Here is a 27,440-nt window from a genome sequence, read left to right on the forward strand (position 1 = left end):
TTAACGTCGTTTCCCCAGTAGGCCTGTTCCACGCATCTGTTATGATTCTGTTTAATTTGAAGCTATTGAATAATTGATATTGGCAAGGGTTAAAAATGATAAAAGCTATAAAAAGCGGTATAAATTAAAAAAAAGGGAAATTTATCAAACTGGTTCATAATTTTCTAATACTTCTGCTTCCCTTGTTCTTCTTCTCCTTGTTCTTCTTCCTCTTCTTCACCTTCTAGTTCTTCTTCTTCTTCTTCTTGTTCATCCTGGGTGCAAGTAAATTGCCCCAATAATGACATATCGCATGGCTCCACGATAGAATCAAATGAATCCTCAATTGTTGGTGATTCAACATTGGAGCACGACCGGTTTTGACAATTAGTGCATGCTACCGAACAAAACAGTCCAACTTTTTTGCAACCACATTTAGCACTACATCCCTTTTTACAGTTGCAAAAAATTGTGTTCAGGAGTTTTTCCGGCGCGGGTGGGAGTAAAGTTTGAATTGGTTCTAATGAACTGTTGACTAATTTCCATCTCCAGTCTTTTGGATCTAGCTGATAACCAAGCCACACTTGAACTTGGTAATACATACACCCGAAAAGATGTTGATGAGCAGCCGCTGAGGTTGAAGGAAGACAAGATAACTGCACTTGTTTTTTGTTTCGAGTACTTTTAAAGAAACATGCATATCGAAACTTATCTAAGCACGTAGTTTTCTTAGACGCTCCATACATAGAGAGAAGAAAGCTAATTCCGTTGGAAATAACTTCTTGTAAAGTTAAATTAGTTTTTTTTAAAACTTCAGCACATTCAAGTAAATCTTGTTTTTCAAACATTTTAAAAGCAGTCGTTTTACCCCCCCTGAAAAATGCAGATGTCGTATAACAGCCAGTTATTGCGTGTAAAAATAGTATATGATTTTGACACATTGTAAAAGTAGATAAACTTTTCGATAAATATATTTCAGATTGTTGTTGAGCTTTTTCAGGTTTTTAAAAAAAAGATAGTATTTTCGATTGGAGTTCTACCAGTGAGTAATACGAGCAAGTCTACATCTTCACCTACAACAATAGTTGTATTTGTTAAATTGAATTGCTCTATGGCTGTTTCAATTATCATTACGTCAACATCATTATTAGCTTGTTTTACCGATATATTTTCAGCAATAAACTTTTATTTCAGCATTGAAATGAACCGAGATTTGTTGTGAGTATTTGCAAGAAATTTCTGTTGAGTGGTAGAAGGAAGATTACGGTGTATTTTGCATAATAGTAAACAAACTAAACTTGCATAAAGTTGATTGTATAATGAAATATTTATTAGTATTTAGCAATAAACCTTTTGCCTAGAAAGTTGTCTTTCATTATTATATTCAAACCCTTAGAAAAGAATAGGTAGGATGATTAGATTAGCCGACGAACGCGTTTATTCCGACAAAACCCATCTTTACAAATTGAATTAAGGCGCATAAATAAAAAGAATTATTGTAAGTTAATACTTTGTCATATCAATTTACTATTTTTGTTGGGAATAAGCCGTAAAATTCAAATAATTCTTATTATTTTCGCGTTGCATTCACTTTATAAAGATTTTTTTGTTGGCACTGTAATATAATACAGCTTATACATTGCATCCCTCGGTAGACCGCAAGCTGTTAAATAATAAATATGAAACATTATCATATTTATAATCTTATATTATTATGTGTAATACAAGTTAAGTTGACCGATAGAATGATGTTTACTTGTATTACAGCTTCAGTGATGTATATACCTGGTGTACTAATACATAATATATTATGACGATTAGAAGTCTTTCAACTCTTTGAATCGTTGTATCTCAAGAACGGTGCCTCTTAGGAAAAAAAGTATTAAGATATATTTTATAGATAATCTAATCTACATTTTTTGTTAGAACTAATTTTATGATAAAACTTACCGTTTCGCTGAAAATCGCTAAAAACCTAATTTTGTGACCTTTGACCCCGCGTAAATATTTTAGCTAGGGTCGGATTTATGAGGACTTTTTAGATTCCATTTATGATGGTATTTTGAACAATCCTGCCAATTTTCAGCTTAATGGTAATTATTGTAGCCTCACTCCTATTTTTCAGTCTAACTAGACCGGTCTGTAAGTATAAAATCAAAAGAAACAGAAATAAAAATAAATAAAGCAAAAACTAAATATCTAACCAACGACTCTCTCAATATAACTGAGGATATAACTCTGGACAATAATAATGTAGAAAATGTTGAGTCATGTAATACTAAGGACAAAAATCGAACTATCAAAGCTTAACCGAAAGGTTGATTTAAGTAGATGTTCTTTAGGGGTCTACTCCAAAATCCTGACAGCCAAAATCCCGACAGCCACAATCCCGACGGCCAAAATCCCGACACGCCCGAATCCCGACAGGCCAAAATCCCGACAGGCCAGAATCCCGACAGGTTTGATAAGTTTCTTTTTAACATATAATTACATTTATTTCTTGTTTTTTGTTTATGGCCATCTGTTTTTTTATTTTTTGTTACTAAACAAAAGTATTTTATATTAAGGGCCGGTTGTTGGAACGCTAATCAACAATGATCACTATCAAATATTTAATTACTGTCACCAACTGTCAATGTCACCTTTTATTGGGTTGCTGAAAACATAATTGATTATAATTATGAGATTAGTTAATCAATTAACATAACAATTATTAACATAATTGATTAAGTAATTTCATAATTGTACTCAATAATTATGATTTCAGCAGCCCAATCAAAGTTGACATTGACAGTTGGTGAAAGTAATTAAATATTTGATAATGATAATTGTTGATTAGCGTTCGAACAACCGGCCCTAAAAGTATTAAACAAGAGTCGGAATTTTTACTTATGCGAGGATTGTTGCATGTCGAGATTTTGGCCTGTCGGGATTCTGGCGTGTCGTGAATCTGGCGTGTCGGTGTTTTGGCCGTCGGGATTTTGGCTGTCGGGATTTTGGGCGGCACCGGTTCTTTAGCATGGGCAGTATTTGGTCTACAGTTTTTAAATCAAACTTACCAAATACTTCAAAGGCAAAAACCTTCGATCAGTACTAGAGCTCCATTCCCGAGGCAAATCCAATCCTGGGATTTCCCGGGATTTTTTTTAATGTTTAATTTTAAATTATGAGCGGAGATATTAGTAACTCACAATTATTAATAAATTATTCTGATACAAAAGACTAAGTTTTCAATCTAATGGCATATAAAACAACATAATGTTACTCTACATCCCACCAGACTGAAAACAATGGGAACCTTCTCTGGTTATACCTCCGAGGCTTCTACAATTTGCAATCCATAACGGATGCTGAGACTAAGGAAGATTAGGGAATTTTACAATTTATAATTCACGTCCTATCTGCTCAGCGCGGTAAAGTTCCAACGAGAATGGTTCCCTTCATACTCCAATAAGAGTAAACAGGTAAATCAAAAATGAATAACCATTTTCAATTTCGTTGCAAAACGAAAATACAGCCGCATCATATTCTAGTCCAATCAGAGAGTGCAGCAAGCACCTCTACCGGTTTCGAAACTTATTAGTCTCTCATCAGGAGGAACATATGCTGCTCTCTCTGATCCAACCAAAACAAACCCCGGCGTGCAGTCACGGACTTCAACGAACGAAATGGCAACATAATGTTGCTCTACATCCCACCAGATTGAAAACAATGGGAACCTTCTCTGGTTACACCTCAGAGGCTTTTACAATTTGCAAGTCATAACGGATGCTGAGACTAAGGAAGATGAGGGAATTTTACAATTTATAATTCACGTCCCATCTGCTCAGCGCGGTAAAGTTCCAACGAGAATGGTTCCCTTCATACTCCAATAAGAGTAAACAGGTAAATCAAAAATGAATAACCATTTTCAATTTCGTTGCAAAACGAAAATACAGCCGCATCATATTCTAGTCCAATCAGAGAGTGCAGCAAGCACCTCTACCGGTTTCGAAACTTATTAGTCTCTCATCAGGAGGCACATATGCTGTTCTCTCAGCCTCGGATTGTAACCTGTAAATTGTAGAAGCCTCGGAGGTGTAACCAGAGAAGGTTCCCATTGTTTTCAGTCTGGTGGGATGTAGAGCAACATTATGTTGTTTTATATGCCATTAGATTGAAAACTTAGTCTTTTGCTAGCGGTTGTCGCTAGGGCATCTATGCCATTTCGTTCGTTGCAATCCGTGACTGTACGCCGGGGTTTGTTTTGGTTGGATCAGAGAGAGCAGCATATGTGCCTCCCGATGAGAGACTAATAAGTTTCGAAACCGGTAGAGGTGCTTGCTGCACTCTCTGATTGGACTAGAATATGATGCGGCTGTATTTTCGTTTTGCAACGAAATTGAAAATGGTTATTCATTTTTGATTCTGATACAATTATCTCTGTCTGCTTAATAATCCTTTTCAACTATTCCACTTGAAATATTTCTTTTTCAATTATATTTTAAACCTTCCAATTTTGGCGTAAATCAGAATGTACCATATCGGTTAGCTTAAACACTCTATTGTTTATGTGACGGATCTGACTCATCTTGAAACATCCAGAATTATAACATAAATATTTATTAAAATTATATCTACGGATAATTCCAAATAGGTCATTAAACAAGACACTCTACGACAATTCAAATAAGCTGACCAGACATTTAAATAAAAATTATTCACTGCACTTAAAACCATCGTATCTACATCAACAGAAAGCGAACGTGCGTTTTCAACTTCAACAAATTTCTGTACAAAAAAAAAGAGCCAGCCTGAAAGATCAAACACTGAACAATTCATGTTTTCTTAAAACATATTTCAATAATAAAAACAACGAAAATTCAGACTATACAAATTTAGAATTTTCCATTTTTTAATTTCCTATAAAATTTTGAATTGTCTTTTTTGAATTTTTTTTAAAAAATTTTAATATTTCGTCAAATTTATACGTTTTTATACTAAGTAATTGCATTAAAAAAGAATTAAAAAAACAATTTCTTCTTTTTATTTTTAAATTTTCCGATTCCCGGGAAGTCCCGGGGAATCTGAATTACCGATTCTCGATTCCCGGGAAATCAAAAGGGACCGGGAAAATGGAGCTCTAATCAGTACGTATTGTTGGTTCTGCCAATATTGCAGTTTCATTCAGTTTGCTATCACTCTAGTTGTTACTTTTAATGTTTTGTTTAAAGTTAATTCCTCTGTAATGCTCCGCGTCCCATTTGCCTCCATTTTTGAAAAGAAGTATCAGGATGCTTGATCTCCATTCTTGTGGTATTCTGTTTTGTTCTATTATTTTTTTGGATTATTTTTAATAGTTGTTTGGTCAGATCTTGTCCTTCGTACTTTAGGAGTTCGTTCGATATTCTGTCCTCTCCTCGTGATTTTCTATTTTTTAATTTTAGTCCAGGAACCGAAGTTTTTCACCTCGCAATTTTTACAGAATGGATCGATTTGCTTGAAAATTTGAGAATAAGTAGTGTATAGTCCAAGGATCAAAATCTATATGATGCCGAAAGGCGCTTTTACCATGGGGGTGGTTGCTATCCCATCTCGGGGGTGGAAATTTTTTATTATATTTTGACCGCAAAGTTTATAAAAACATTCATTTTAAGCAAAAAATGTTCTTACATTTTTTTGCTAAAATTAATAATTTTCGATTTATTCGCTATCGAAAGTGTTAGTTTTATATCGAAAAATTCAATGTTTTTCGATTACTTACTCATTTACGATTCACTCAATTTTTACCGTAGTAAACATTTTTTTAAACCAAATTCTTGGAAATTAAGTAACCTACAATTTAATATTTAAACACTTTTTTGTATCTCTGATGCTAATCTTTCTATTCTGAAGAAATTGGCATTTTTTACCAAACTACAATAATTCGTTATTCGCTTTTAACTCCAGTTTTTTTAAAAACTAATCATTCTAAGCCAGTCAAACTTCTAGGATCTATTAATAATACATAAATAAAGAAGAAAGAATAAGGCCAACAACTAAAAATACCGCTAACTTACATTATTATGCTTCCAATTGGATTTCTCCTTTTTTTTTGTTCAAAAAATATATTGATTTTTTAACCGTAACTTTTTTATTTTTTATCTTAGAAAGTTTGGTAAAACAGAATTTTGTAGGTTTTTACAAGATCTACAAGGCTATTGATATTAAATCCATTTAATATCCTCAGTCGCAAAAAGAGGTGACTTTGAAAGGGTTGGTAAAGGTGGTTTTTGCATGTTATTACAAGTTATAACTATCAATAGCTCACTCAATTTTTGCCGCAGAAAAAATTTTTGCAAGCCAAGTTCTTGGGAATTAAATAAGCTACAATTTGATATTGAAACATCTTTTCGTGTCTTTGATGCTAATCTTTCTATTCGGAAGAAAAGGGAATTTTTTACCAAACTACAAAAATTCGTTATTCGCTTTTAACTCCATTCTTTTTCAAACTAATAATTCTAAGCCGGTCATACTTCTAGAATCTATTAATAATACATAAATAAAGAAGACAAAATAAGGTAAATTACTAATTTTAATTATAGTGGTGATTATGGGGTTGATTCCGATCACTTTTTCGCTGAAAAATAGGGACTGACATTCTTTTCATTATAAGTCACTTAATTTTTGAGCTAGAGACTTTTTTTATTTCTGCGGATAGATATGTTTAAATACTTTAAATTAATTTCAACAAATTATCCCCGAAAATGCATAGTTTTCCCGTCTTTTCACTTTGAAACTACAATATTTAGCATTTGACGAAGAAGAGCTAACATTTAATTGCGTATACAGTCGAACCCGCTTATTAGAGTACCGCTTATAGGAATATCCCGGTTTAAGGAATATAATTTTGAGGTCCCGAAAGATTTCCATTAACTCCTTAATTTTAACCGCTTATAGGAATACGTTTTAGTAAAAGAATACCGCTTTATCGAATAATTTTAAGTTAATACCAAAAACTTTTTATGTACAATTTCCCACAAATTTATATGTTTTCTGGAGTATAGGACCTGTCGATAATATATTTTATTACTTTATTATGGGCACCAATTCTACCTTCCGCCAAACATTTACCGATCATAAAGTAGGTATGTACCTGCTTTTCATTTGTGTAAATATTCTTATTGCTCACCTACCACCCACGTCGTTGTCTGTTTAGATTTTTAGAAACAGTTAGAAGTCATAACCGCTTGTAAAATATAATAACTGCTTTATAATATGTATTATAAGAAGGTTTCTGGAGGGTAAAACCAATGTCAATTTTTTATTTATTATATTTTAGAGCAACAAATGACTAATATTTTATGTAACAAAAAAAATAGTCTCAGATTACCGATTATTTTTACAGAAAAAAAGTAAGTCTGTTGTATGTATGTTAATAAGAAAATTTATGTACCTCTATCTACATATTGCATACATTTCATACATATTTGTGTATGTATGCATGCACATATTATTGTAATTTGGTGTTTTAATAAAATAAGTAGGTAGTAGTTACACTAGGTACTGTATTATTGGACATAAAAAGAAATAAAACCATATACATAATATATGTACATAACGTATGTATGTACATGTACATACATGCTATGTACATCTACAAAGTGTGTTGCACTATTAAGACTTATATTCGGTACATAGCAGAAAACTGATTAAAAACATTAATTTTTTCAATATAAAACTAACACTTTCGATAGCGAATAAATTGAAAACTATTAATTTTATGAATAAAATGTATAGAACGTTTTTTGCTTAGAATGAATGTTTTTACCAACTTTTGCGGTCAAAATATAATAAAAAATTTCCACCCCCGTGATGGGGTGGCAACCACCCCCATGGTCAAAGCGCCTTTCCGCATCATATAGATTTTGATCCTTGGGCTATCCACTACTTATTCTCAAATTTTCAAGCAAATGGATCCATTCTGTAAAAATTGCGAGGTTTTATCCTATTTTAAGCTTCATTACTTGGACTATTTCCTTAATGCTTTCATTACCTCTCACTTCTCGATGTTTATTTCTTCGTTTGTGGTAACTTCAGGTGATGGTGGTTCATTATAGTCACCTTTAGCAAATAGATATCAGAAGTAGTAATCCCATGGTTCCTTCTGAATATGTTTCGTTTTTATTAGTTCGTTCATCTCTTTTCTTTGTCCTCTGATCATTCTCCATACTTTTTTTTTGTGTTCCGTAGGAGTCATGTTCCAGCTGTTGTGAGAAGCTCTGCCAGTGGTTCCTTTTTATTTTTGACTAAAGTATTCGTTTCATTCCTGACTCGTTTATAGTGGTTCAGGTCATCAGTGTATGCCATAATTTCAATCTGTCAGAATATCAACGAGTGTTGGCATTCTAAACGGGTGTTTTATAATGATATATTAATATCCAGGTTTATACGCTGTGGCCTAGAACTGTTCTTTCCAGATTCTTCAATTGCTACTGCAGCCGCATTATCTTGCTACTATGCGAGTGGTCTTTCCGATTGAAACCGATTGCTAACTATCATAATATACACGATAATTTAGTTCAACTTAAATAATTGTTTTAGGGCATCGAAGATTATATGGGTGATATGGATTTTAAAATTGCTGGTAATAAGAAAGGCATAACCGCATTGCAGGCTGATATTAAAATTCCCGGATTACCTTTGAAAATCGTTATGGAGTCATTACAAAGTGCTGTAGATGCCAAACACAAAATCCTCCAAATTATGCACAATTGCATAGAAAACCCAAGGTGGGTACTTTAAACTTTCTAAAAATTTACAGATTTTTCATTACTATTAAAATGCAAAAGACGTGAAGCAACTTTAACAAAGTTATTTATAAATTAAAGAAAAGTCCCAGTGATTGGCTGTATACCATAGTTAAAAAACTTACATAGAAGTAAAAAACTTCGGTTTGTATATTGGTATAAAATTTATTAAAAACTTTTAAAAAAAGTCATCCAAATGGATTATAGAAAAACATCAGAACGTTTTCGATCTAGTCAGACCATTTTCAGTGACCTAGAATGACGTATTTCTACGTTAAATTTAATTCTTCTTCTTCTTCTCGTTGTCCTTATGCCCTATAAGAGCGTCGGACTTTGGTATCACCTATCCATCTTTTACCCATTTCTCCCACGCCTTCCGGTCTCCTGCCATTTCCTTCATCTGTTGCACTGTTTTCTCTCTCTTTGTCCCGATTTCCTTGATCTGCTCCATTCACCCCTTTCTAGGTCTGCCCCTTCTTCTTTTCCCCTGTCTTTTGGCATCTGTCACCTTCTTTACTAGTCTGTTCTCGTTCATCCTAGTTATATGTCCAAACCAATTCAGTTTTCTTTTTTCAATTTTTTTCTCTATTGGTTCCTGACTTAGCACGTTTCTGATGTTTTCTTTCCTTTCCCTGTCCATCTTCGTCATTCCAGATATTTTTCTCAGCTGCTTCATTTCTGCTGCATTTATGGCACTTTCATGTCTTTTATTTGTGACCCATGTCTCGCTTGCATATAGAAGAGTTGGTACTGTGATTGCATTATATACATGTATTTTTGTTTCCTAGCTGATTTCCCGTTTTCCCAGTATCGTATTATTAATCGCATAATATATTTTCGTAGCTTTCTTTGTCCTATTTGCAATTTCTAGGTCTAGCTTTCCGTCATTCGATATTATCGTGCCCAGGTACTCGTAGGCCGTCACCCTTTCCAATTCTTGTCCTTTACAGAACACTCGTGTTCGGCCTTCAATCTCCTGCTGACCTATTTTCATCGTCTTGCATTTGCTGATGTTCATTTCTAATTTCATTTTCTCTATTTCCTCAGTCCATACATCAGTTAGTCGCTGCATATTTCTCGGGTTGTCTGCTAAGAGACGTCGTCCGCATACAGTAATCCTTCTATCATAACTGGTGTTAGGTGCGTGTAGCCTATTATTAATTGTTTTTAAGTAGTTTGTTATTCTTTTTACATTTTTAAATAATTTATCCATAATTATGACGAATAGGATTGGGCTTAGGCTAACTCCCTGTTTTATCCCCTTGTTCATCCTAAATTCTAGTGATCTGCTACCTCCCATTTGTACTTTTCCCACCACTCTGCTGTACGTACTTTTAATTATCTCTAATAGTTTCCTCGTTATTCCCAGCTCCTCCATAGTATTCCACAATACTTTCCGGTCTACTGAGCCGAACGCTGCTTTAAGGTCTATGTAGGTCATATATATGTTTGTTCCCCGATCATTATTTTTTTCTATTATATTTCGAATGCTGTTTGTTCGTCTTCAAGTTTTTCTTCTACCTCTGTTCTTAATCTTCTTTCTATTATTCTCGTATAGAGCTTGAACACTACTGATGAGAGGCATATATCTCTATAGTTTCCACAGGTGGATTCTTCTCCTTTCTTGTGAATTGGGATCACTAAGTTTTCTTCTCATTCTCTCGGCATTTTGTTTGTTCTCCATGCTTCTCTCATTATTTCCAGCAACCACTTCTTTCCTTCTTTCCCTATCTATTTTATCATTTCGGGATCAATTTTATCTGCTCCGCTCGCTTTTCCTATTTTTATTCTACTTATCGCTTCTGCCAATTCTTCTGTACTTATTTCTTCCATTTGATTTTCGTCTGCTGCTGTCTGTTCTATGGTTCCCTCTGTCTCTATTTCTTCTCTTTCCTCGCCCATATATTTCTCTTCATAATATCCTCTACATACCTCTAGTATCTCTGTTGTATTTGTCTTTAGTTTGTTGTGTTTGTCTTTTACTCCTTTGAGTTCTTTTCTTTTCTTTCCTCTTAGGCTCCTTACTTTATTCCAGAAGCATCTGTTGTTGTCTCTGTAATTTTGGTTTAGTGATTCACCGAACATCTTCCAACTCTCTTTCCTTTTCTAACTAGTTCTTTCACTATGTTTGTGTGTTTTTGGTATTCTTTTTATCTTGTTCCTCTCTTGTACTATTGTATTTTTTCCATGCCTTTTTCTTTTTGCTCACTTCTTCCTGTATATCTGTAGACGGAATTAAATAATTAATTCCGTCTTTTTGTTTAATTTTCTGACTGTTAGATTTTCTCATATCTCTTCTGCTTTCTTCATTATTCTGTAAATTTTTCCCATTTTTCCTCCATATCCATTTCTATTTTCTTACTCTCCTCCATTTTGAACTCCTATCAGTTTCTTCTTGATATATCCTTTTCTTTTGTTCATTTTTTAGCTTTTTTATGGCTATTCTGCTGTATTATATCTTCTATTCTGCTGTATGTTAAATTGAATTCAAAAGGTAAAATTATGACTGTTAAAAAAAGCAAATGTGGTAAATACTTACATTTTGTGGTAGGAATTCAAAAGGTAAAATTATGACTTAAAAAAAGCAAATGTGGTAAATACTTACATTTTGTGGTAGGTAGTAAATGAAACTAGCCCACTAGTTGATATATTATAGTCTTTAAAATTACATAGTTATTGATTACAATATACTTTTGTAATGCGACACAATGTCGATGTTAACAGATTTTAATATTAGTACTTAAAATCATCATGGCTTCCCTGCTCGAAAAACTGATGGGGTACTTGTCAAGACGAGTGACACAGACCGAATGAAATAAATCAGGAAGTAAAGATCTAAAGTGACAAGGATGACATGCCAAGGTAGTCAGTTTTTGGTTACGACTGATAATCAATGTAGTTAAGGCTATGGGTACATAATTCGCAAATATTTTACGTGTATCCCTACTTTTTCTGTCTTTACACGGCAAATTACGTGTAGTAAAATTCACACTGGCATGGATATGTAAACATTACTAGAATGTCATTCTACTTGAAAATGTCATCATTAATTTAAAGAGATGGCTTTTGAATGTTCTTGGATAACTGTTATTTTTATAATTGCAAATTATTAATTCAGTTAATAAATGTGATAATTTTTTCACTAACTATGTATTCAGTGATTGTAATAATTTATTTGTACAACAAAAACTAATACTCAATCGAGAAAAGAGGAAAAGTGATTTTTTAATAATATTATTACGGAACGATTACAATTTTGAACATCTTTAACAACAAATTACTTGGATCACAGAATATATTATCCTGATGTATTCTCTGCTTGGATCTTCCACAAATAATACACAATAAATAACTTTTTATTAAGTTCACGTCTTAAATCACTTATTTATCAAATACACTATATATCAATAATATTTAATCAATAACTCAAAATATTCACGATGCAATGTCAATTATTTAAAATTGTCACTGATTGTCAGTGTCTATGACTGACAATATATGCTGACAAGATTATATTCGGCTGAGTGCGTTGTAAGACAAAGATAGATTTGGAAAATATTACCACGGCATTGTGTTCATGTTTTTCGAATCCTGAAAAAACCAATAAATATTTTTGAAAAATTTAAACGCACAATGAAAGACTAAATTATTACCGAGGGCCGAAAGTCCCTTAGAATAAATAAAAAGTTTATTTTGAATGAGATATTTGAAATTAAAAATCACACTAAATTTTCTCTTAGTAAATCTTAGTTAAATTTTTCACCCCTGTAACTTATTAAAATAAACATTATAGAAGTTCTCAGGGACTTTCGGCCCTCGCTAATAACGTAATCTTTCATTCTGCGTTTAAATTTTTCAAAAATACTTATTAGCTTTCTCAGGATTCGAAAAAAATGAATCCCCATTTGAATAGCATTGCAGCCGAAAATACGTACCGATCCTCTTAAGTACAAGTAAATTTCAAAGTTTAAAAATTACATTGATTATCAGTCAACTATATTGATACTTAGTTTAGAAAATTGATGTCTTTATTTAGCTAATTTAAAAACTAATACCCTTTTAAAGGGTGATAAATTATTAATTTAAAAATGTGTATTTAATATTTTGACGAAAATTATACATAATTTCAAATTTTCACGTTGTATTATTCATAATAGACCTTACATAATAGACTTTTTTGAGATGAGAAGAAGTAGCTTCTAAAATCATAAAAATATTTAGGGTGTTTTATCAGAATTAAAGATAATCCAGTATGCTAGACTTGCGTGAATCACCCTGTATATTCAAATTTATGTTTAAACAGTGCATATTTAAATTTAGAAGTTGACTTATCCTAGCGTTTTTTAGTTTTCTAAAATAATGATAAAAACAATTGTATTCCATAAGTGATTTCCATAAATAATTTCAAATTTTCACCCTTATATTATTCATAATATTATTTTATTATTCATAATATACCATACAGTCGGAAAAATGAAAGAATACCCATGACCGATCACATCAATCACTTATTTTGTATTTGCTATCTTTTTCTATAACAAACGTTTGTTATTTATGATTTTAAATGTTATTTTATTAACGAAACGTTAATAAAATCATGTTTTTGGTAAACTTGTGGCTTATTTCCCATTGAAAATAGTTATTTAAAAAGACAGCAAATACAAAATAAGTGATTGATGTGATTGTTCAAGGGTATTCTTTCATTTTTCCGACTGTACATGATATGGTTAATTGAAATCAGGTTGTTAAGAATCTTTTAAAGATATAAAAACATACAGGGTGTTCCATTAAAAGTAAAGCTTATGGACTATGCTACCTTTTCGTGAATCACCCTTTTGAATATGTAAATTTAATATTTTGTTTAAAAAGCGCACATTTATATACCTATAAAAATCGACGGGTCTCGGCGTTTTTAATTTATTTTTTAAACGAGCACATAAATAATTTTATTCCATAAGTGCCTTCCACCCTATATGTATGAAACTATAGTTTTCAAAGAAAAACATTTGGAACGGTATCTTGTTTTGTTAAGAACATTGTAATCAATATCATTTTAAAAAAATATTTTTTATATATATATATATGTATTTTTAGGACAGAAAGGAAAGAAAACTGGCCTGTGAGTAAGAAATTGGAAGTAGAAGCTCATAAAAGAGCAAGGCTTGTTGGAGTAGGAGGTGTCAATTTAAAAAAGTTACTTGCTGAAACAGGTGTGCATGTATGTAACATTATTTTTAGTATATATTTGGCGGCCATGTAAAATCTATTATATTTTCGCATAATAAATGTCCAACTGTATACAACTAGCTATACGACAACACCACTTTAGGATAGATAGATCCCATTTAATTTTGTAGAGATTCAAACAGAAATTAATGAGTCATTCCAACTGCTAATAAAATCGTTACGATCGATAAAATCGTTCTTTACGCTGTCATATTATACAGTGATGAGTGCGCTAATAACCGGCAAAATATCGCAAAAGATGGAAAACGTTTTAAGTTTTAAGATAAAAAGGAATGAAACTACACTGCGCGTCAGAGAAAACGGGCACCCCAAAAAATGGGTAATTTTTGATGTCTCGTATCTCCTAAACCTGTTGTCCGATTTAAGTATTTTTTAATATGTTATAGCCTTATTCTTTAACAATATCGCTGTAATAATATTGTTGCTAAACAGGTAAATTTTCATTGTACACCGGGTGTACGTGTTGTGGCCATCTATTAATAACTAAGTTTGTATTATGTAGAAGTTTACCGTTAATATCTCCACAACTTTTTATTCTTGGTTTAAGTTCTTGACGGCTACTATTTAGGGATTTGCAATATTTTCTTGCTTCATTTTTATAAAATAAACTTTGTATCCCATTTAACGTTTTCTGTTTATACTCCCTTTTGTTAAGTAAATGGAAACGCTTTTCCGCTCTTCTGAGGTGTCTATACTCTTTTTTTTTCTCCTTGTGCAACCTTCTTCAAGAGTTCTTTCAGATGCTGCGTTTTGATGTTTTTTTTTCATCTCGCACTTACTATCAACTCACTGACTCCTTTTTTCTGTCCGGGTTTTACCCAAAATTCAACTTTTCAACCTATTTCTGCAATAAAATAACTAATATTTTTATCCATAAAAGTTGGTTAATATCTTCTTCTACGTTTTCTGTCGATATTTTATATTCTATTGGCTCTCTACTTACATTTGCTAGGTTCGGATCTTTTAGTTTGTGAATATTTATTTTTTATTTCCTTTTTCTAATTGGATATTCTTTCTTTCAAGCATTACAACCAAATAAATACTGATCACAATTTATGTTTGCTCCTCAGAAAGACCTAACATCTAAAATGTTAGAACAGTGCCTTGCATCAATGTCTTTAAAATATAATCAATTTGGTCAATCAATACATTACCAGGATATTTCCCAGGGGCGTGCGGTCCATGGAAGCATTGTTTCCCTTGGTTTCCGTAGGTAATACCGTACCAACTGAGTAACAGATTATTTAAAAAAAATTGAAACACATAAGCAGAAGCAGGATTTTAAGTTGCATACGAGAATATTTAATTATGTAATACAAGCAGTAAGTAATAAGAAAAGACAAACGTATTTTACTCTATTTTTGTCATACAGTAAATAACAAAGCAATGAAATACTCCAAAAGCAGCGCTGCATGCTGCATTTCTAGCTTTCGTTCCGTACGCGGACCCATAGGCCATGATCGTATTTCTGCGCTGGTATTCGGAGTCATGTCGGCAGATAATCTGATTTCAAATTTGCTTCTCCTCAGCCTATGTAAATCTCACCGGGTTACACGCAGAGCGGCGAGTTCAAATTTCGAGCATATCTGTAGCTTATAAGCAACTTTGTCAACTGCATACAAGGAGTTGTTTTCGTGAATTTAAATGAGATTTACCAGCATTTGACAATAACGGGCTTCGTCGACTGATTTTGTGGAATTATGAAGATTGATTTTATTTAATTATTTATACATATATATAAATATAATAGAATTATTTATAGTATAAATACTAAATATTTATATAAATATATGTATTAGGGTTTTGGAGAATGGCGTAAATGTGAAAAGTGGGATACAGAAACCATAAATAGCTCGAGAGGATTTTTGGAGTTTTTTAACTTTGCTTTTTTCAGAAATATTTACATTCTCAGATAATTTATTTAATGTATTGCAATGCAAGATAAACGAGATTGGTTTCTGTGTAAAAAAATTAGCGAATTTTAAGATGTTATTAACAAAAAGAGAGAGATGACTTTGAAAAATGTTGGAATAATATGATGGCAAGAAGTTTTGAGCCTAAAAGGAAACGCATACGCACTGATAACGTTGGAGATGTCCAATAGTGCTACCGCCGACTATTACAGTCTATAATACTATCAGATTTTAGATCAAATATGCCAACGAATGGAAAATAGGTTTAAGAAATTTGATGACCGAGACTTTTGTTCAGGTAGAAGAATTGAATTACATTATAAATAGGTGTTTTTACAATTTTTGTATAAATTGCTTCCCCTGTTTAAAATTTCATTGCACGCCCCTGATATTTCCCTTATGTATTTATATCTTTTATGCATATATTATCATTTGAACTTCTACTGATATTTAATTCAGTGCAACTTCACTTAAATAAAGTTGATTCGCTAATCTGAGACACAACTGTCTAGTGACGTTGGTAATTTATTTTTGGGAAGTTAGGTTGCTAGACGTGACTTGAAATTATTACTACACAACCAAACATACCGGTTCATATCTAATATTATTAATAGTAAACAGACATAAATAACATAAACCTTACGCCAATCAATAATTGAAGAGCTTAGTTCCAAAGTGTCTTAAATCCAAAATTTCGATTTTTTTAATTTTTTTTTAATCTTTATAGATTTCTTCAGGTCTAGAATAAAGTTTTATGTACAAAAACGACTTATTTACCATTTAAAAGTACATATGAAAATTGTAAAATTGTATAATTTGTATGTTTTTGTATGAAAATCTGTAATTTCTGAGTTTTACTATTACATGGATTTAAGACACTTTGGAAATAAGCTCTTCAATTATGTATTTACATCATTATAATGTATTGATAACAAATGAGAAAATTATTTATTGTAAAAAATAAAAATATTTTGTAGAAATAAATTCCACAAAATTTTATGAGTTTAGTATACACTCTCACTATTTCCAATAATAATTTTTTTAATGAAAGATTAAATTGATTTGAGCAGTTAATAGCGTGAGATAGAAATTTTTGTATTGTATGTTTCCTATCCCGAATGTGTCAAAATGAATCTCGGCTGAGCGAATTCAGTATACCAATTTTCCTCCAATTTTGCTAAAGCTCTTAACTTTTGAGACTGCTGCGACAATTTTGAAAATTCATAATTCAATAATTGAATCGTTTAATTGTTGAAACGGACTAAGTGCCAATTTCTACTTTTAAAGTTATAGTAAAAAACCCTCCTCTCTTTCTATATCCGCGTCATTTGGTGTTGAAAGGAAGCAAATACTGATGCATTTCATGGATCTAGTTTATACTGCGAAACTGCATTTAACACTAAATGACGCGGATATAGAAAGAGGGAAGGGTTTTTTACTATAATTCTAAAAGTAGAAATTAGCACTTAGTCCCTTTCAACAATAAACGATTCAATTATTGTGAAGAGTTTCAAATTTGACTTTAACGGATGACTCTATAATGCATATGCAAAATAGGCTTTATCGATATGATTTTAATATGTCGTCCAAAAGTATGTTCTGGCGAACTTATAACTTCATCACGTTTTGCAGGTATCTCAAGTAGACGACACCACATTTGAAGTATTTGCCCCTAGTCAAAGTGCCATGGATGAAGCGGATGAAATAATACAACAGTTGTTGACGACTGAAAGAGCTCCAGATTTAGAATTTGGTGGCATATACAAGGCAACTATAGTAGAAATTAGAGATATCGGAGTTATGGTTACTTTATACTCAGGAATGCCGCCAGCTCTATTACATAATTCACAATTGGACCAAAGAAAAGTGAGTAATAAATGAAAGTATGGGATTTAATGTACAGTTGAGTCCGCGAGTCTTTACCCGTGCGTCATCACTTAAAGCATACGAAATAAGTCGGAAATCTATTCACGCAACAACAACTGACAGAAAGTGGCTACTGTTCCGATTACGGGTTTTATTATAAAATTTGACGTTATCAAATATATAGAATGTCAAATGTAAGTTTTGCTTCAAAATTTTTGCGCAGAATTGAAGCTACATTTGAAGTAGCTTAATAAATTCTTTTATTATTATTGATTAATAAATAAATAAACAATTTATAAAAAAATCCAATAACATATTTTATTTTTGTTATTTTATTCACTTTGACGGAAATCTAAACACAGTCATTTCTTTACTGTGTGAATGACGTTAGCTTTGTATGTTTTAAATATTAATTGCCTAAATATAATTATTTACCTTAAAATTTCAAAGCCCAATATAAAATTAGTTGTGAAATCAACTGTTTGTGTAATATAAAGAAACTTCAAAACGCAAAAATTCGACAAAAACCGCAAAAAGTTCAACTGACTGACAGCCACAAAATTAAACAAATCAGAAACGTCAAACAAATTGTGCTTAAAATATGAAAACATACCGAATCGTCTTTTTTTGTACCTATCTCTTTTCAATGCACTGAGTCTAGATGGTTCATAAAAATAACATATGTGTTGTTACTTAATAACAAACGGCAGCTGGTTTGTCATGAGTTTCATGCATGGAAGAGAATGATGCTAGATAAAAAGTATGTGTTTTATCTCGCCAGGTATTAATGACTCACGGGTAAAGACTCGCGGACTCAACTGTATATCGAGTCATTATTTTATCCAAATAGTAAATTAAAAAGGTACTCAGACATTATATCTTCCAGAAATATATGTAAGAGGCTGCTACTCTATTGTGTATACGCCTTTTCTGTCCAATCGAAAAATAAGAGCAAGCCATTTTTTAAACAGTTTAAATAATATTTTTCCTCTTTAATGCCTACTTTTGGGTTGAAATATTTTCGCATTTCGCTGACTGTGGCAGCCACGATATCGTTGTTCTCCCTGGCCCATTTGTTCCATAAATAGACTTAGGCAAATATGCAAATAAAAAGGTATGAAATATGCTCATTAATATGCAGTATTTTACCCAAAAATACCCAAGTCTATCTAGAAAATTGCATGTAATAAAAAAATATTTACAACATTTTTTAATTTACAAAAATACTTAAAATATCTTCACATGTTGTATTAATTAACATGTGTATGTATTTTATAAACTAAGCTTATGTAATTAAATATGTAAGTATTTTAACAAATAAATGATATTATTTCGAATTGTGGTAACAACAAAATTATCAAATGCTGTTTTTTTTTTCTAACAGAAACATATGGCTTCTATTTGAGTACATAGAAAAACTTTTTTGGACATCAACTGATGTAACTGGGGCATTTTTCAAATTCACCATAATAGTTGGCTCTCAATTAAGTGGTTCGGAAAATGTCCAAGCTACTACTTGAACCACTTCAGAAAGAACCTGGTAACCACTGTTTTTTCCATGGTTGTTGGAAAATGTTTGGAAAGTTTTCTTTCCAATATGTATTACTTTTAACGTTTTGACACAATGATTCAAATTATTTTATTAAAAATGTATTGCCCAACAATGATAATTTGGAGGAATCCAATTAGGTAATAATTTTCTGAACGAAACTATACTTTGATTTTATGAATGACACTGAACACAGGTGTTCACGGCTTATTTTACAACAAAAGTGAAAAGGACCGTCAAACTAAAAATTTTTACCTAGTGATATAAACGGGGAGTTTAGTTCTAGCAGCCGTAGAGGTAACATCGTTTAATAGTGGCTTGTGAATTTAACCAATATAAGTTAAAAGTTAAACAGTTTTTATTGTAAACACAACTGTAAGTAGAAAAACTTAATTTTTAAAAAAGAAATACAATTTACATTTTAACGTTCTACTCAATCGAAACCAGAATATTGCCTTAGAACAGTTGAATAGTTTTTACTATAAACACACCTGTAAGGAGAAAAACCCAATTTTTAAACAAGAAATACAATCTACATTTCAGCGATCTACTTAATTGAAACTTGAGTATTGCCTTAGACAAAAACTTAAGTAATTAGTGGTACCTTTAATAGTACGGTTAATATTACTATAATGGATTTAAATTGTCAGGCATGCCATAAAATTATAACACCGACAGATGGTAGCAAACTGGAATGTTCTGGATGCAAAACAACATGGCACGGTGTTTGTGCTCAACCTCAACCCTTAAATTTTTCACCTGCAACCTTGTTGACATGGAAGTGTCAAAATTGTACCACAGAAGCAGATGCTAGCACAATGCACTTCAACGCAATTATGGCTCAGCTTGCTAATTTAAGTAACGCTATCGCAACATGTAACACTCGAATGTCTGACTTACATAATTTAGTAAATTCTCAGTCGACAAAAATTGACGCTTGCATCTCGGAAATAGCGGTTCTAAGAAGAGAAAACGAACAGCTAAAAATTAAAATCCAGAAAATAGAATCCTCTCCTCCCGAAAATATCCTTATAGAGCTGGCTGATAGAAAACAAGGGGAAAAAAATGTTTTGCTCATGGGTGTTCCAGAAAATACAGAATCCGATGAAGTTAATGCACAACAAATATTAAATCAGGTAGCTCTTAACAAACAAATAGCTTCGCATCGCCGGCTTGGCTTTCCTCGCCAAGATATGAAACCAAGGCCGCTGAAAGTTACTATGATGTCCAGTGAAGATGCCCTTTTTGTTCTTAAAAATAAATCTAAACTGAATCAAAACTCAAACTCAAACATATACATAAAACAAGATCTGACACCTTGCCAGTCAAAATATCTAGCTGAATTACGAACAGAGCTACAAAGTCGTATAGATAATGGGGAGAAAAATTTAACGATTAGATACATAAACAAAATACCTAGAATTACTACAAGAGGAACAACCAAACGTGATAGAGAGGAACAGGAATCACCTAGACGTGAAAAGGGACTCAAGACTTCAAAGCCTGCTTTATGTGGGGCAAACTCATCTGTACCTGAATAGCAATCATTCAAAATAGTATTTTGGAACTGTCAAGGATTTGCCAATCTGGATGAATTTGTTAGAGATTACGATGATTTTTCGGTTTTATGTCTTACTGAAACATGGCTACTTAATGAGTGTAATAATTTGTCAATTGTTTTGTCATCCTATAATGTTATAAGTAGTCCTGCTTCGAAAGAGAAATCCGTGGGCAGAGCAAGCGGTGGTATCTACATATTTTATAAAAATGTATACAACTGTGTAATTTTAGAAAAAACACCGTGGTGGCTATTTTGCAGACTGGTTTCTCCTTCGGAAGAGTCTATTATTATTTGCACAGTATATTTTAAACCGTCCTTAGATATTGTGTATATTCTAGAACTTTTTCAAGTATCTCTGTCGGAAATTCTAGAAAACCATTTCGATGTTCCGCTTCTAATTGGCGGTGACTTTAACAGTAGAATATCAGATATTGGAGAAGTTCCGCCAGAGATGCTGGAGGGCACAAATCTATCGGAGTATCGTCTAAGCAATGACATGGTTTTAAATACTAAGGGGCGCCATATTATTGACTTCATGAACACCAACTCTTTCTGTCTACTTAATGGGAGGACTGAGTCTGATACACCGGCACAATTTACTCACATTAGCAAAGCTGGAAATAGTGTAATTGACTTAGCATTTATCCAGAACAGTGCAATACCTATTATCCAAGATTTATGTGTAATGAACCATAACAGCCCTTCTGACCACTTTGGTATACTGGTAACTTGCGTTTCCGACTTTTTTCGAGAAAGTCGTTTCAAAAAAGCACTTCCTATACAAAAAAAAACTATATATCAATGGAATACTGACCTTGCCTTTTTCTATAAAATTTCTATGCAACATTCGAATAAAACGTCTCTTTCTATAAATATTGATGCACAGGAACTATACAATAATCTAATGTCAGCAATTAAAGAAACTGCTTCGCAATTACAACTTTGTAAAGAAAAATCTTTCCCGTCGTGTATCAGGCAAAGTCCTCCATGGTTTGATCATGAATGTACCTCAGCTAAAAACAACATGAAACAAAGCCTCAAAACAGCTAAATCAAATAACTTCCGCGACCCCTATAAAACAAATTTTTTGACATCAAAAAAAGCCTATAGACAAATAATTAAAAAGAAAAAACATATATATTTTCATAACCTGTATTCTCAACTTGCAAACAGCAGGGACTCCAAAACATTCTGGTCAGTGATTAGGAAATTTCGGAAAAATCACAATACTTCTTTTATCGATGTAGACGTATGGGAGCAATTTTATTCGAATATATATCCCCCAAAACTATATCATAATGCCCGTTTTTTTGATGCAAGACATCCCATTTTTGACGCTATTATAACCAGTGACGAAATATATAGAGTCCTAAATAACTGTCCCAATCGTAAAGCACCTGGAACTGACCATATTTCTTATGAATTCTTTAAAAATCTTCCAAATAATTGGATACTGTATTTAACGGGCATGTTTAATAGAATACTGGAAACAACCATTACGCCGCATAACTGGAGTGAAGTCATTTTTACTATGATATTTAAAAAGGGCAACAGAGATGATCCAGCAAACTATAGAGGTATTGCCTTACTTAATTGTGTTGAAAAAATATTTACTAATATTTTGTTAAACAGACTCAGAGATTGGGTTGAAGTAAATAATGTTCTTCCCGAATGTCAGTCGGGTTTCAGGGGATCAAGGGGTTGCATTGATAATGTATTCACCCTCACTTCTGCTGTACAACTGCAACTACGACTGAAAAAACGCAAAGTGTACGCTGCCTTTGTAGATTATAAGCGGGCTTTTGACTCCATTATCCATCATTTGCTGTGGCAAAAGCTATTTGGCCTTGGGGTGAGTTCTAAAATAATAGCCATTTTGAAAAACATTTATGATAATGCTAGGATGTACATCAAAACTCCAAACGGCTACACAAGACCATTTGATATTTCAACAGGAGTCTTACAGGGTGAACCTTTGAGTCCACTATTATTTAGTTTATTTATTGCGGATATAGAACAGTTTTTTATTAGTCAAGGATCACAAGGTATCTCCATTGATAGCCAAAATCAAATAATAATGCTATTGTATGCTGATGATTTGGTCATTCTTTGTGACTCGGAAGTTGAACTCGGTAAAAATTTAAGTTATCTAGAAAAATACAGTGACAAAAACCAGCTAACTGTAAATGTTGGCAAAACCAAAATTCTTCCATTTGCCCGAAGCGGTCAAATTGGCAATAAAGGCGTTAAGTTCCTATATAAGAATGAAAAAATAGAAGTTGTTAACAAATTTGTATATCTTGGAGTCACCCTAACCACAACATCACTTTTTAAAGCAATGGCCGATACAACAGTGGAAAGAGCAAAACACGCAATTGGTAACGTGATAGGTTTAATGGCTAAAACCAAAATGAATTCTTGGACATCTCGTGTGCAACTTTTCGATTCGCTAGTTCAAAGCCTTGTTATGAACTGTGTGCCCGTTTGGGGAATGAGATATGCTGACCAGTTAGAAAGAATACAAATAACTTTCTTTAAAAAACTTTTACATCTCAGTATCAATACACCTGATTATGCTGTTAGGTTGGAGACAGGAAGAGTAAAAATTTCTTTTACTATTTTCAAGCTAACTTTAAATTGGCTTATCAAGCTATCGCAAATGCATGATTTAAGACTTCCTCTTATTTGTTTTCTGCGTCAGCTTCAAATTTCTTCAGCAAATAATTCAATAAATACGAACAGATACAACTGGGTTTCACAGTTTAAGCAATATTTTCAAATATTAGATTATGAATTTTCTTGGGATGAAAACATCTCTGATTGGCTATTAAAAAACAAGAAAAGCATGTTAAAAAAGTATATGGATATGCTTCATCAAGAAGACATTCAAGCAGTCTCCATGTCAACATTCTCAACTATTTACAAACATTTATCCGTAGATACCTCAGTACAGAAATATCTGGAATTTCAAATTCCCATAAAATACATTCGTGCCATGGCGCAACTTCGAACATCTAATCGCCATGTGTTAAAATTCACCTATAATGGTATAACATATCATATACGACCATCTGAAATCTGTACTATTTGTAACACAAACAAGTTGGAAACTCTTGAACATTTACTGTTTGAATGTCCCATTTACAGTTCAATGAAACCGGTTAATATGGCCCCCCTTAATAATTGCACCGACCTTATTGGTTGTCTTAATAATGTAACTATAATATCTCTGAAAGCAATTTCAATATATATTTGGAATATCATAAAACTTAGATCTTTTGTTTTAAATGAATAAGCTTCAGTTTCTCCTTCATTGGTGTTTATTTAAGAAAACAAGTCTCCATTTCAGTTAGTAATAGCGATTAACTTTTGTTTAAATTTGTTAATAGTTACTTATGTTCTAGACTAGTTGTTAGTTATATTCTGTACTTCAGTTTCTCCTTCATTGGTGTTTATTAAAAAAACCAAGTTCTCCATTTCAGTTAGTGATAGCGCTTAACTTTTGTTTAAATTTGTTAATAGTTATTTATGTTCTAGACTAGTTGTTAGTTATATTCTGTACTTACTAAACTCATTGTTATAAAACTGTAGTTTTTAAAAACAATAAATGTCTATCTATCTATCTATCTATCTATCTATCTATCTATCTATCTATAAACTGGCAGATTTTGGAACCCTTGTATCAAGGACAAATCGTGACAAAATTATGTATAAGCCGCTATCTTTTATTAGTTCTGATACAAAAAAATTTGAATATCAAGAGATTATAAAACAAAATTAAATATTGAGATTTCCAAACTATTTGTTACAAGAATATAAAAATATATATACAACCAAAATTTTAAATTATATGCACTTTATGCATATTTATATAAAAATATGCAAAATTGGATATTTTTGCATCTTGTATGCATAATATGCATTTTGCATATTTGCCTAAGTCTATCCATAAAGCTTACCTTGAAGCATGATACTATAAATAACAGTTATTTATAGTATCATGTGATCATGCCTTGAAGTATGGTTTGAAACAGGTTATATGGTTATTTATTGCGCATTTATCATCATCCAGCCTTCTTATCAATAAAATGGGAACTTATCCCGAACTGTGGAAAAATGCAAAAGTATGCCCTGTATTCAAAAACGGGACGAAATCTGATGTATCCAATTACAGACCGGTATCTTTGTTATCCAAGTTTTCAAAGGTTTTCGAAGTAACTATATAATCGTATATTATACCCTTCAGTTAGGGGATGGATATCACATATCACCTTATCAACATGGCTTTATAGATAAACGCTCTACTGTATCAAACTAAAGCGTTGGTTTCCTCGAAAGCGGTGCCGACAAACTACGACCGTAACAATGCGATGAATTACGTCATAAAAAACTGTACCATGCAAAATAATAGCGGTGGTTTCCAAGGATGCGTTGGAAGCCACCGCTTGCTGAGTTTGCACATTCCATTGCCGCAGTGAAGAACCTTGAATTTTTCACCGTAATCTGACGTAATTCATCGCAGTGCTACGGTCGCAGTTTGTCGGTGCCGCTTTCGAGGAAACGAGCGCTTTAGCTGTAATAACTCAATATATTTCAGATGTTTTGGATGTACAAGGTCAATAGATGTAATATATACTGATTATTCTAAGGCGTTTGACAAGGTTGATCACAAATACCTTCTCTTTAAATTATCAAATTTAGGATTTTCTGGAATCATTTTAAAGTTGCTATCATTTATTTATTTCTGCATCCAAATTTGAACATAGGCCTCCCCTAATTTATTCCAGTTTTGTCGGTCTTGGGCTTCCTCTAACCAATTCCCAGCAATCTTTTTGACGTCGTCTGTCCATCGTGTAGATGGTCTACCTCTACTCTTGTCTGCTAGTGGTCTCCACACTGTAATTTTTTGGGTCCACCTCCCGTCCTTCATTCTGGCTACATGGCCCGCCCAATTCCACTTCAGCCATGCTACCCGCTCTATGACATTTGTGACGCCTGTCCTTCTGATTTCCTCGTTTCTAACCCTGTCTATGAGAGTCAGTCCATAGTGACCGTTCCATTCTTCTTTGGGCCACTCTAAGTTTGGTTGCTGTGGCCTGGGTTTATGGCTTTTATGTTGCCTGGATATTCTAGCTTTCTGGCATGAATTTATTCGTTATACTGGGTGTCCACTTATATTTTCCTCCATTTTAACTGCCTATAACTTCTAAACGGCTTAAGATAGAAATATGCGGCTTTCGCTGAAATGTTTTATTTTAGTAAAAGTTTTGTCTGAATGGATTGAGGTTTTTATATCGCTTTCAATTACGAAAAAAATGGAGGATTTTTGAAAAAACTTTGTTGACTTTTTTTATTGAAACACCCAGTATATTTTTTTGTAAATTGAAAGAACGGTCATTAACCTATCCAGCGATATAAAGTTTTTTAAAATCGGTTGTCAAATAACTGAGTAATTAATTTTTAAAATGAGAGATGCAACGTGGATATCACATTACTAAATAACACAACTAAGCAAATTGGTATTATGTTATGTGATCTCCACATTGCATCTTTCATTTTAAAAATTAATTGCTCAGTCATTTGACAACCGATTTTAAAAAACTTTATAACGCTGGATAGGTAAATGACCGTTCTTTCAATTTACAAAAAAATATACTGGGTGTTTCAATAAAGTTTTTTTAAAAATCCGCCATTTTTATTTAACAGCGATATAAAAAATGCAATCCATTCAAACAAAACTTTTACTAAAATAAAACATTTCAGAGAAACCCGCATATTTCTATCTTGAGTCGTTTAGAAGTTATAGGCAGTTAAAATGGGGAAAATATAAGTGGACACCCGGTATAACAAAAATCGGTGCAGAACATAAGATTTTGGTTGATTCGAGTTGAAAATGATACGACAATTGGCTACAATAATCAACTCTCTGTGCAACTGGGATACTCTGGACAACAATTCTAGGATTTGGTATATTGTAGACTTGACATATTAATATGTTGTTAAAATTATTGTTTTTTTTTTGCAGATTGCACATCCATCAGCGTTAGGTCTAGAAGTAGGTCAGGAATTGCAAGTTAAATATTTTGGAAGAGATCCCGTATCTGGGTTAATGAGAATTTCTAGAAAAGTTCTTCAATCAGCTGTACGGTAATGTTATATAACGGCTGGAAATATTTGATAGGCTATTTTGTTGTTCCCAGTTTCAAATTTGGCCCAGATAAATAATAAAGTTTATATGTTTTTATGTATCTATTTTATATAAAAAATTAACAAATAAAACTGTTTTTTTATCCTAGTTTAGTTTATAAGATATCGGTTTATTTACACTGGAAACATTGCATACAATGGATATAAAGCCGGCCACTCACGATACTGCGGCGTCGTTCAATTTTGTCGAATTCGTATAATTGACAAAAATGTTGATCGTGTGTGACCACGAATCGTTTGAATCCAACAAAATCGTTACAATTTTACCACAGAGAAACTGTGGTACTGTGTGAAATACTGCAGTACTGCAGAATTGATATTGTCGACGATTTTGTCGGTCGACACGGCAA

The 27,440-nt window shown here is 32.6% G+C and overlaps 1 protein-coding gene across 1 annotated transcript in view; it reads left to right on the top strand.

Annotated features, from left to right (window-relative positions):
* The window catches only part of LOC126886917 (polyribonucleotide nucleotidyltransferase 1, mitochondrial), a 49,573-nt gene extending 22,411 nt beyond the window's left edge, over positions 1–27,162 (top strand). Inside the window, exons 6-9 of the mRNA XM_050654078.1 lie at positions 8,542–8,729; positions 13,842–13,965; positions 17,540–17,773; positions 26,909–27,162. Coding sequence (XP_050510035.1) covers positions 8,542–8,729; positions 13,842–13,965; positions 17,540–17,773; positions 26,909–27,034 — 672 coding nt within the window. The 3' untranslated portion in view covers positions 27,035–27,162. The remainder of the gene's footprint in view (positions 1–8,541; positions 8,730–13,841; positions 13,966–17,539; positions 17,774–26,908) is intronic.
* The last annotated feature ends 278 nt before the right edge of the window (positions 27,163–27,440 follow it).

Source organism: Diabrotica virgifera, chromosome 6 (assembly GCF_917563875.1).
Source record: "Diabrotica virgifera virgifera chromosome 6, PGI_DIABVI_V3a".
Taxonomy (NCBI): Eukaryota; Metazoa; Arthropoda; class Insecta; order Coleoptera; family Chrysomelidae; genus Diabrotica; species Diabrotica virgifera.